Genomic DNA, 12,721 nt, shown 5'->3' with positions numbered 1-12,721 from the left:
ATATTAATGATCTGGATGAGGGAATTGAAGGCAATATCTCCAAGTTTGCGGATGACACTAAGCTGGGGGGCAGTGTTAGCTGTGAGGAGGATGCTAGGAGACTGCAGGGTGACTTGGATAGGCTGGGTGAGTGGGCAAATGTTTGGCAGATGCAGTATAATGTGGATAAATGTGAGGTTATCCATTTTGGTGGCAAAAACAGGAAAGCAGACTATTATCTAAATGGTGGCCGATTGGGGAAAGGGGGAGATGCAGCGAGACCTGGGTGTCATGGTAGGCATGAAGTCATTGAAGGTAGGCATGCAGGTGCAGCAGGCAGTAAAGAAAGCGAATGGTATGTTAGCTTTCATTGCAAAAGGATTTGAGTATAGGAGCAGAGAGGTTCTACTGCAGTTGTACAGGGTCTTGGTGAGACCACACCTGGAGTATTGCGTACAGTTTTGGTCTCCAAATCTGAGGAAGGACATTATTGCCATAGAGGGAGTGCAGAGACGGTTCACCAGACTGATTCCTGGGATGTCAGGACTGTCTTATGAAGAAAGACTGGATAGACTTGGTTTATACTCTCTAGAATTTAGAAGATTGAGAGGGGATCTTATAGAAACTTACAAAATTCTTAAGGGGTTGGACAGGCTAGATGCAGGAAGATTGTTCCCGATGTTAGGGAAGTCCAGGACAAGGGGTCACAGCTTAAGGATAAAGGGGAAATCCTTTAAAACCGAGATGAGAAGAACTTTTTTCACGCAGAGAGTGGTGAATCTCTGGAACTCTCTGCCACAGAGGGTAGTTGAGGCCACTTCATTGGCTATATTTAAAGAGGGAGTTAGATGTGGCCCTTGTGGCTAAGGGGATCAGGGGGTATGGAGAGAAGGCAGGTACGGGATACTGAGTTGGATGATCAGCCATGATCATATTGAATGGCGGTGCAGGCTCGAAGGGCCGAATGGCCTACTCCTGCACCTAATTTCTATGTTTCTATGTTTCTATGAAGGACTCCAGGGCAAGGGGATTTAATAATAATAACAAATCCTTTATTTCGAACAGATCAAAACTAAAAAAGCAAGTATGAAACAGCATACAAAAACAAAAAAAACAAAACAAGAATATTTATAGTGTCATAAACAATATTTATAAATAAATGAATTGTATGTCAGAAAAGGAGCAGGAAGAAGCCACAGCTTATTGATTCCCACCCCTTATTCAACTACTTATAATTCTTATACAAATTTAGCAGCTATAAACACCTATTTCCATATGTATTTACATGCATACACTAATCAAATATTTATAAAGCCAAACAAAAAAAGAGAGAGAAAAAATAAAACACCCTCATGTACTATACAGTATCTCTTAGTCATATATACAACCCATCACCCTATAATCACCCTTCCCAATACAATCAGTATAACAAATATCCCACTCACAATCGCCTATTCTCATCCCAATATACTTTTAAAAAAGTGTTTTTGTACATCTTTTTAAACTGAATTATGTTTGTGCTAAGTTTTATCCCCTGTCCCAAACCATTCCACAAATTCACCCCGCAGATTGCTATGCACATACTTTTAAGAGTTGTTCTGACATTGAGTTTTTCTTTAAATTAAGTTTCCCTCTCAAATTATACCCACCCTGTCTTTCCATAAACAGTTTTTGTATATTTCCTGGAAGTAAATTATTTCTTGCTTTGTACATGATTGATATTTAGTCTTAAATTTAACCAGATCGGTGAACTTCAGTGTATGTGACTTTAAGAATAATAAATTGGTATGTTCAAGATATCCAACGTTAGTGATGATTCTTATTGCTCTTTTTTGTAATGTGCATAACGGCTGTAGTTGGTTTTGCAGGTGTTACCCCATATCTCCGCACAGTAACTCAGATATGGCAATAAGAGTGTATTATACAGAGTATGTAATGATTTGTGGTCCAGATTTAAGAGAGGATGTGCAAGATTCTGGTACTTTCCCAAAGAAAATTAGATTTGAAAACCCATAAGCTGAAAATCTGAAATAAAAAAGGAAATACTGGATAATTTAAAGCCTAACCTTGTCCTACGAGGCATGTCATTACTCCGTTAATTTCCCCATACCCAAATATGGGACATGTCGGCAAGAATTCTACTTGTATTGATTTAAAATTTACATTTGAGAACTCTTTACTGGGAACTGAATATCAGCTTTGCTCAGTTACTAGAATTGTTTCTGTACTGAAGTTATAGATATTCTTCTTTGACCTTGAACATACAATTATGTTGGTTAGTTAGTACTGAGGTGACTTGTTTTGTCAGAGGTTATCTTTTAATGAGCGTTAAATTTTAGCATGTATTTGTTCAAGCAGTGTTAAAGATCTTGACTTGTTCTTATCTCTTTCCTGGTCATTAGCCCTTGCCAAGGAAAACCAGATGCCAATTTGCTTCATAACATAAGACATCAAGTTAATTTATTGACTTGCGAATACTGTGAATTTGAAAGATATTGCTTTAAGAACATTTATTCTTGTAGTTTGAAGTTTGTAACATGAACTATTAAAATCACAATTTTTTTGCATATTTGCTACGTCAAGTCTTTGTTTACAATGGGTTTTATTCTCAGACTTCAATTATGCCCACAGGAACTATGCACTTGTGAATTTTTGGTCAATACCATGTGGATTATTTTCCTTGTTGACTATACTGCTGATAAGTCATTTTTTAAAGTAATAGTCTTTTTGTGAATGAACCACTGTTTTCAGACCGGATAGTGTAATGACAAAAACTTGGATGCATTCAGGGAATATGAGAACGTGCTATTAAACTGCTCATCAACTTCATTATAGCTAAACTACACATTGCAGTTTATAATCCCTGAACTCGGAACTAATATTATTATTAACTGGGGGGATTTTATTTTGAATAGTTATTTATATGAATTTTGTGTAGAAACCCGATATCAGTAACTGGATGAAGTACCAATCTTTTTTAAAACAAAGTTTTTACCACTTTTGGACTGCATATGATCCCAGGCTCATAGCTATTGTCTGAAATTGTTCTGAAAGGCAGTCAATTGTATCAAACTGCACAGCAGGAGTAGCTTCACAAAGGACTGCAGCAATTTAAGAAACCAGTATCTACCCAGAGGAAATTAAAGTTGTGGAATTATTGATAGCCTTGTTAACAGCACAAGGTCCTGTAACAATATCTGGCGATTAGAAAAACCTTTCATTATATCTTTATTTTTGTATTTTATATTGTACAGGACAACGCTTGAAGATCGTCTGAAGCAGGAAGAAAAGTCTGGAAACACTTCATTTGTCTAATACCACTGTAGGCAGTAAACAGTTAACATTTGCCCTTAAAAAGGTAAGCAAATTCTACAATGCTCACAGTAAGATTTGAATATTTATAGAAAGATAAAGTAATAGTGAGTAGATATAAAATCTTGAGATTATTGGAAATTTGTATTTGGTTGAGTATATAACGCATGATTACCAAGCTTATGGATAACACTAAACTCAGTACAGGTGCACAACCTTTTATCCGAAAGCCTTGGGACCAGACACTTTTCGTAATTCGGAATTTATCGGCTTTCAGAATGGAAAATTTTTTGCGTAGATTTTAACGGCTGGCTCAGTGGTAGAGTGCTCGGCTCATATCCGCAAGGTCGCGAGTTTGCGCCTCGATCCCGGCAGTTACTCGATCGCGAGTTTGAGTCTTCAGTGTAGTTTTTTCTTGCAGAATAGGAGAGAATAGGGAGGGTTAGACTGGGATCATTCTCTGCGAGATGATCTTAGTGCGGGAGACAAGTGTAGGAGAGGTGTACTGACTGTGTGGGCAGAACTTTGGAAGTGATTGGCCACCATTCTCAAAAGCCGCTGTGTCTCCCTGTCCCTGGGATAGCAGGGGGCGATCAAACAGCACAATACCCCCCCCCCCTCCAACTCCAGGCTACGGCGACAAGTGGCAGTTCGCCCACAGCCCGAGCTGCGCCACCCCAAGAACAAGACGTACCTTGCACACCATCAGCTTCTGCCCCTACGGGGAGCGTGTTCCTCTGGAGTTGGAGCGGGGCTGGGCTGGAGTTGCTGATCCGGGATCTCCGTGCTTGCAGTGGGCCTGGCGGTCGGTGTCCCGATGAGGGGGCACAGCTCGGGCTGTGGGCGAACTGCCACTTGTCGCCGTAGCGGCCCATCGGGGAGCGGCTTCTGGTGGTCCTGACCTCTCCGGCCAGTTTGCAGTTTTCCAAGGAGTTGGAACGGGGCTGGGCTGCTGCTGGCTGTGGGTCTCTGGGATCTCCGTGCTTGCAGTGGGCCTGCGGATCGGTGTCCCGTTGGTCCTGACGTCTCCGGTGACTGGCACTGACCTGCTGGCATCGCCGACGTGAAGACAGTGCAAAGCCCCCGCGCCGGTGCAATGGGCGGGGAGCTGGGGAGGGAAGGGGTCACACACATGGCCGGGAAGCAGAGGGGTGTAGGTGGGGTGAAATTGAAGGGAGCGACAATCTGCTGCTGCCTGCCCGCTGAGTTAAAAAGTTCCCACGCAAGACTCACGATACACTGTGTATCGTGAGTCTACTGTGGGAACTTTTTAACTCAGCGGGCAGGCAGCAGCAGATAGTCAATTATTAACCCTCCTGCGCAATATACCCTCACCTTCTCTTTTATGAATGGGGATTTAGTTCCCCTTTCTTCGAGGACCAACCGGAGGTTCCGCTGTCACGTCTGCGGGCCGCCCTCAGTGAACGTCTTCAAGGACCGAAAAAATGTCCGCTATTCGGAGCTTTTCGTTATTTGGAATTTCGGATAAAAGGTTGTGCACCTGTAGTACCATAAATAGCGAAGATGCTTATCATAAATTACAGCACGATCATGATCAGCTGGGCAGGTGGACTTTGGAATGGCCAATGCAGTTTAATGCAGATAAGTGCAAGGTGCTGCATTTTTGGAAGTTAAACCAAGGAAGATTTTTTCAGTGAACAGTAAGGACCCTGGGGAGTGTTGTAGGGAAGAGAGATCTAGGAGTGCAGGTAAATAGCTCTCTGAAAGTGCCATCAAGTAATAGGGTAGTATAGAAGGCTTTTGATACGTTGGCCTTCATCAGTCAGTGTATAGAGTATAGAAGTTCCGATGTTATGTTACAGTTGTACAAGATGGTGAGGTGCATTTGGGGTATTGTGTTCAGTTTTTGTCACTGGAAGGAATTTGTTAAACTGAAGAGTTCAGAGAAAATTTATGAGATTGTTGCCAGGACTAGAGGGTTTGAGCTATAGGGAGAGGTTGAGCACGCTAGGACTTAATTCCTCGGAGTGCAGGAGGCTGAGCGGTGAATTTATAGAAGTGTATAAAGTCACGAGAGGAATAGATAGGGTAAATACAGAGTCTTTTAATCGTGGTTGGGGAAACGAGAACCAGGGGACATGGGTTTACGGTATGAGGGGAAAGATTTAAGAGGAGCCTGAGCGGCAACTTTTTCACACAGGGTCGTGGGCATACGGCATGAGCTGCCAGAGGAGCTGGTTGAGCAAATATTTTAAGAGCATTTGAAAGATATTTGGACAGGCACATGGATAGGAAAGATTTCTATTGGATAGGAAAGAATTCAATGAGAACCGCTTGAGTTTAGAAGATTGAGGGGGGACCTCATTGAAACATAGAATAATGAATGGCATAGATAGAGTGGATGTGGAAAGGATGTTTCAACTGGTGGGAGAGTCTAGGGCCAGAGGTCGTAGCCTCAGAATTAAAGGGTGCTCTTTTAGAAAAGAGGTGAGGAGGAACTACTTTTGTCAGAGGATAGTTAATCTGTGGAACTTATTGCCACAGAAGGCTGTGGAGGCCAAGTCAGTGGATATTTTTAAGGCAGAGAGACAAATTCTTGATTAGAATGGGTGTCAATGGTTATGGGGAGAAGTCGGGAAAATGGGATTAGGAGGCAGAGAGCAGCCATGATTGCATGGCGGAGTAGACTCAATGGGCCGAATGGCCTAATTCTACTCCTATAGCTTGTGAACTTGCGATATGAGCCAAGCGCAGGCAAGTGGGTCTAGCGGGATGGGGCATCTTGGTCGTCGTGGATATGTAGTGCCTGAAGGGCCCAACCTGCCCACGCCGACCAATGTGCCCCATCTACATTAGTCCCACTACCTGCGTTTGGCCCATATCCTTCTAAACCTGCTTTTTGCTTACATGAGGCTCTGTGAGTTTTGATGACTTCTAGATAAGTATGAGTCGCGTGTTTATAATTTTGATTCAGTGCAGCAATTAATAAAAGCCCTGTACAATGCAAGTTCCTAGTCACTGTTCCTGGCAGAGCAGACAGGGCATTTGTGATCTTTCATATCTCCCTTGGAGATTATCTCAAATTTTGAAAGGGAGATTGATTAAGGTACACAAACAGATAAGTAGCCTGCAAGATTACGGCCCAGGCTTTGAAAGCAAACCTAAATAAGAAATTCCCAGACCATGCAAGGCTCGGTGCTGGGATACAGCTATTTACAATATACATCAATGATTTAGATGAAGAGATTCAAAGTAACATTAGCAAATTTGCAGATTACACAAAGCTGGGTGGCAGTGTGAACTGTGAGGAGGATGCTATGAGAATGCAGGGTGACTTGGACAGGTTGGGGGAGTTGGCAGATGCAAGGCAGATGAAGTTTAATGTGGATAAATGTGAGGTTATCCACTTTGGTAGCAAAAACAGGAAGGCAGATTACTATCTAAATGGCGTCAAGTTGGGAAAAGGGGAAGTACAACGGGATCTGGGGGTCCTTGTACATCAGTCTAGGAAAGTAAACATGCAGGTACAGCAGGCAATGAAAAAGCGAATGGCATGTTGGCCTTCATAACAAGAGGAATCGAATATAGGAGCAAAGAGGTCCTCCTGCAGTTGTACAGAGCCCTAGTGAGACCACACCTGGAGTATTGTGTGCAGTTTTGGTCCCCTAATTTGAGGAAGGACATTCTTGCTATTGAGGGAGTGCAGCGTAGGTTTACAAGGTTAATTCCCGGGATGGCGGGACTGATATGCTGAGAAAATGGAGCAGCTCGAAGGGCCGAAGGGCCGAATGGCCTACTCCTGCACGTATTGTCTATTGTCATTTCAGAGTTGCTGTTACTTCTCATTTGAGAAGGTAATTGGAAGAGATATGGCGTATATCATCAGATCAGTATAACATTAATAGATAATATGGAAATGGGGTGTCCAATGGGAAATGTTTTAAGAATTTACCGTACAGTATGGAGTTGAAGATTTGCAGCTTGTTTAGCAATTGGTGCTGGCATTCTACAACAAAGAAGAAAATGTTTTATTCTTGAGTAGATTTTTTAACTGTGAGCATAAACATGAAGTTAAAGCAATCTTCTGTAATAAACTATTTGAAAAATATTATGGATGATAAGTATCAAGATTGAGAATAATTGGAAGATGATTAAAAGCCTGTTTTAAACAAATGTCAAATTTGTGTTGCCAAATCCAATTGTTTTTGTCAAGGTTTGAAAAGAGAAAATAAGTTATCATTGCAGTTTGAGGTGATTTCAAAGCGAAAATAACTTTTGTTTGACTAGCTTCAGGCAATATTGAAAGCACAAAAGAGAATGCATGTCAAATATTTTCATTTTCTCAAAAGAACAACCTGAAATTTAAGTTGTATATAAATATAGGGATTTGATTCAATTTCATTTTGGCTTTCTTCTTGCATATAGATAAGTTCCAGCTTTGCAGTGTGACCAACAAAAAAAAAATTGAAATTTCTTATTCCAGGGATGTTTTCCAATTTAAGAGTCAAAGTATTTAATTGTCATTAGATGCCACAGAGGGCAGTGGAAGCCAAATCACTGGATGGATTTAAGAGAGAGTTAGATAGAGGTCTAGGGGCTGGTGGTATCAAGGGATATGGGGAGAAGGCAGGCACGGGTTAATGATTGGGGACATTCAGCCATGACCACAATGAATGGTGGTGCTGGCTCGAAGGGCCGAATGGCCTCCTGCACCAATTTTCTATGTTTCTATGAAATTATAGCTGCTCTTTTGAAGGAGCTATTTATATTCGAGTTCTTGGTGAAATCTTGTTGACAAAATATGTCTTTAACAGTTTGGCAATGAAAAAGCAAAAAAATAATAACTGCTTTAACAAATTAGAAAGGGAGTCTGGTTGGAAAAAGTTACATTTTCAGCAGCAGAAATTGTGGAAGTGCAGTTTATTTCCAAAGTCTTCAACGGAGAAGCAACACATACATATATATATATATATATCTCTCTCTCTCTCTCTCTCTCTCTCTCTCTCTCTCTCTCTCTATATATATATATATATATATATATATATATATATATACATATACACACACACACACGCACACATATATATATATATACACATTATATTTATATTTATTTATATTTATATATATATATAAATATATATATTTTTATTTATATATATATATATATATATATATATATGCCTTTTTATATATTATATATATCTGGACATGGTTGAATATAAAAAAAACAGAATTCAGATTCAGATTCAATTTAATTGTCATTGTCAGTGTACAGTACAGAGACAACGAAATGCATTTAGCATCTCCCTTGAAGAGCGACATAGCAAACGATTTGAATTAAAAAAAATATAAGTCCGTGTCCGGGGGGGGGGGTGATTGGCAGTCACCGAGGTACGTTGTTGAGTAGAGTGACAGCCGCCGGAAAGAAGCTGTTCCTCGACCTGCTGGTTCGGCAACGGAGAGACCTGTAGCGCCTCCCGGATGGTAGGAGGGTAAACAGTCCATGGTTGGGGTGAGAGCAGTCCTTGGCGATGCTGAGCGCCCTCCGCAGACAGCGCTTGCTTTGGACAGACTCAATGGAGGGGAGCGTGGAACCGGTGATGCGTTGGGCAATTTTCACCACCCTCTGCAATGCCTTCCGGTCGGAGACAGAGCAGTTGCCATACCATACTGTGATGCAGTTGGTAAGGATGCTCTCGATGGTGCAGCGGTAGAAGTTCACCAGGATCTGAGGAGACAGATGGACCTTCTTCAGTCTCCTCAGGAAGAAGAGACGTTGATGAGCCTTCTTGATCAGAGTAGAGGTATTGTGGGTCCAAGAGAGGTCATTGGAGATGTTGACTCCCAGGAACCTGAAGCTAGAAACACGTTCCACCTCCGTCCCGTTAATGTGGATGGGGGTATGCGTGCCGCCTCTGGACTTCCTGAAGTCTACAATGAGCTCCTTGGTCTTCTTGGAGTTAAGGGCCAGGTTGTTGTCAGCGCACCATGCTGCTAAGTGCTGGACCTCCTCCCTGTAGGCCAGCTCATCATTGTTGCTGATGAGGCCAATCACCGTTGTATCATCTGCATACTTGATGATGGTGTTAGTACCATGTACAGGTGTGCAGTCATAGGTGAAGAGGGAGTAGAGGAGGGGGCTCAGCACACAGTCCTGAGGAACGCCGGTGTTCAGGGTGAGGGTTGAAGAGGTATGCTTGTCTAACCTCACAGACTGGGGTCTGTTGGTTAGAAAGTCCAGTATCCAGTTGCAGAGGGAGGGGTCGATGCCCAGGTTGCCGAGTTTGGTGATCAGTTTTGATGGAATAATGGTGTTGAATGCTGAGCTGTAATCGATGAACAGCATTCTTACATAAGTGTCTCTGTTGTCGAGGTGGGAGAGGGCGGAGTGAAGTGCCGTTGAGATGGCATCCTCCGTACTCCTGTTCTTGCGGTAGGCAAACTGATAGGGATCCAGTGTGGGGGGTAGGCAGCTTTTGAGGTGTGCCAGGACCAGCCTCTCGAAGCACTTGGTGATGATGGGGGTAAGTGCAACTGGGCAGAAGTCGTTGAGGCTTGCCGCAGTGGAGTGTTTTGGCACTGGCACGATGGAGGTGGCTTTAAGGCAAGTGGGGACAACTGCTTGGGCAAGTGACAGGTTGAAGATGTCAGTCCAGACGTCTGTCAGCTGCGCAGCACAGGCCCTGAGCACGCGCCCGGGGATGCCGTCAGGGCCAGCAGCCTTACGTGCATTAGTCCTACTCAGTGCCACGTACACGTCGCAGGGGGTGAGTGTGAGGGGTTGGTGATCGGCAGGTAGCACAGCCTTGATGGCTGTCTCTAGATTGTCCCTGTCGAAGCGGCCATAGAAGTGATTAAGCTCCTCAAGGAAGGAGGCGTCGCTGGATGTGGGGGTGATGTTGGAGGGTCTGTAGTCCGTGATGGCCTGGATGCCTTGCCACATGCGTCGGGGGTCGGAGTTGTTGTTGAAGTGCTCCTCAATCCTGAGCTTATGGCAGTGCTTGGCCTTCCTGATGCCCCTCTTCAGGTTAGCCCTGGATGAACTGTAGGCTCGAGCATCGCCTGACCTGAAAGCGGTGTCCCGTGCTTTCAGCAGTAGCCTGACCTCGCTGTTCATCCATGGCTTCTGATTCGGGTATATGGGCACCTGTTTGAGGGAGGTGACACTATTGATGGTGGAGTTTATAAAGTCCAGAACAGAGGATGTGTAGGAATCAATGTCCGTGTGAGAGTCAAGGGTGGCCTGGGCTGCAAACGCCTTCCAGTCAGTGTTTCCAAAACACTGCTGAAATTTTGTATTTAGTGTTATATCCTATACAACAAGAGTGTAACAATACAAAATGCTAAGTTATAATGTCAGGAACTTGTAAATGTTACTAGCTGCTGAAACATTAACTCTTGTTACTTTTGCTATAGATGCTGCTGGATGTGTTGAATATTTCTAGCATTTTCTGTTATTCTTTCAGATTCCTGGCAAGCACAATATTTTGCTTTGCATGCTGTTCATCTTTGGAGGTCACTTACTTGATCACTGTAGTTCTGTCCCCATAAAAGCTTAGCTTTCCCAAATGTTGTCAAGAACCTCACAAATGTATATATGCCTCTGGTTGCCCCAGTGTAAATCCTCTTGATTTTTCCCTTTCTGTTGCTCTTATTGTTGTATCATGTGATTTAAAATGCCTTTCCGCGGGGGCTGTGGAAGTGCAAGTTCTTTAAATTTCTCAAACTTTCCTTCACAGTCTGAACAGCAAAAGAAGCGACAAGATGCTGAGAAGCAACATCATGAAGAAAGAAGACGACTGAGACGTTCAGCAGAACACCTCCGAGGCAAAGCTTTGAAAAGAAAGTCATCCTTCTAAAAACAGGAATGTTTCTGTTTTATTTCCATCAGTGACGCATTTTTAAAACTGCATTGAAAGCATCATCGGTAAAATGGAAAGAAACATTGAAGGCTGCTCGTAGCGAGTATGAACGTGCCATCTGCAGCTTCAGACAACTTGAAAGAACTTGGTGTGGGACCTTGGAAATTTGTATTTTTGCATCTCATTTTCTGTGTACAGACTAAATACCACGTATATTTATCAGAACATACCAAGATACTCTTAACAAAAATTCAAAATATTATGTCCAAGTGATTATTCAGCAGCACCTGTTTTACCTCTAAATCAGCATTTTCTACGAGCTAATTGTAAATGGTCTTTCATAATTTAGCTTTATTCTTAATTAAACAATTGAATTTGTGATATGGAAAGGAATTTCTTTGTATATAAATATAGGGACTGTTCTAGATTAGTTGCCAAGTATTAGACTACATGAAATGTTCCTGTCTTTAAAAAAACTGTCACGTCTGGAGTGTTTCTGCAGTCATGTAGAAACTTCATGATACTCCCCGACTTGGGTAAAGGTTACATAATGTAGTTATGTCATCTTGTATTTGCGTAAACAGTTCACAATGGGTGGTCCCGTTTCCTGAATAGACATGTCCTGTGTTTTGCAACGGGAGGATGGTGAGGGCTTCCTGTCAGCTTCATAGATATAAAAGCGTCACCCAAGCTCACTGCTCTTCCAGTTTTGGCCACTGTCACTGCAAAGGCTGGGCTTTAAGCAACGCCCACATGTCAGATGTATGCTTGCCCAATAATACCTGCTCCCAATCTCTCCCCAGCTCTTGCCTAATATTGTTGTAATTAGTCTTTCTCCAATGTAGTACTTTTCACTGTTCTCCAGTCTTTAAGGATAATTATCTTGACACCTTCCAAAAATGTTCCCCTCCACTGAAAAACCAATCACCTGACCAGCTATTTTCCCAAAACATGGTCTCGTATGGCCCTTTCCCATGTTGGAATATCTACGTACCTCCTAGAACCACCTATAAAATTCTACCCCATCTAGACCTCTAGTACTAAAGGGGTCCATATGTTGGGGAAATTAAAGTCCCCTGAGACAACGCCATTGCTTTTAGATCTTTCCATAATCTGCCTGTGTATGTGTTCCTCGGTCTCCCATTGGTTTTTGGGAGACCCTCATCAGAGTAATTACAATTTTCCTATTTCTGGCCTCTACCAATGTAGTGTCACTGGGATATCCTCTCTAAGTGCAGCTGTAACATTCTCCCCTATCAGGACAGCCCCAATTTAAATAAATCACATTGTTTTTAATTTTCACCCCTCCCTTTTCCTGGGGAAGAGGCCTTGACATTGACCACCGATGCCACACGCATTTTCATTAACCTCAAACAAACTGTGTGTATATAAAAGGGGTGGAAATTTAAAACGGTGCAATGAGATTTTTCCGTTTAGGATGAGCAGGAAACGACATTCATTAAAATTTTCATTGTAGAAAGAGATGTAAGAGATGTGATCCTAATAGCAAATAACAAAACATGTTTTGTGTCCAACAAAAAGGAAGATGTGGCTCTAATATATATCATATTTCCCGGCAATGAAGACACTATTTTCTACCCAAA

At 42.5% G+C, this 12,721-nt stretch overlaps 1 protein-coding gene across 1 annotated transcript in view; it reads left to right on the top strand.

Moving 5' to 3' along the window:
• Nucleotides 1-11,506, top strand: part of nol10 (nucleolar protein 10) — a 56,701-nt gene extending 45,195 nt beyond the window's left edge. The window contains 3 exon segments of the mRNA XM_055635307.1: nucleotides 3,234-3,276; nucleotides 3,278-3,337; nucleotides 10,995-11,506. Coding sequence (XP_055491282.1) covers nucleotides 3,234-3,276; nucleotides 3,278-3,337; nucleotides 10,995-11,114 — 223 coding nt within the window. The 3' untranslated portion in view covers nucleotides 11,115-11,506.
• The last annotated feature ends 1,215 nt before the right edge of the window (nucleotides 11,507-12,721 follow it).

This window comes from Leucoraja erinacea, chromosome 5 (assembly GCF_028641065.1).
Source record: "Leucoraja erinacea ecotype New England chromosome 5, Leri_hhj_1, whole genome shotgun sequence".
Taxonomy (NCBI): domain Eukaryota; kingdom Metazoa; phylum Chordata; class Chondrichthyes; order Rajiformes; family Rajidae; genus Leucoraja; species Leucoraja erinaceus.
This window is presented reverse-complemented; position numbering and strand designations above follow the sequence as displayed.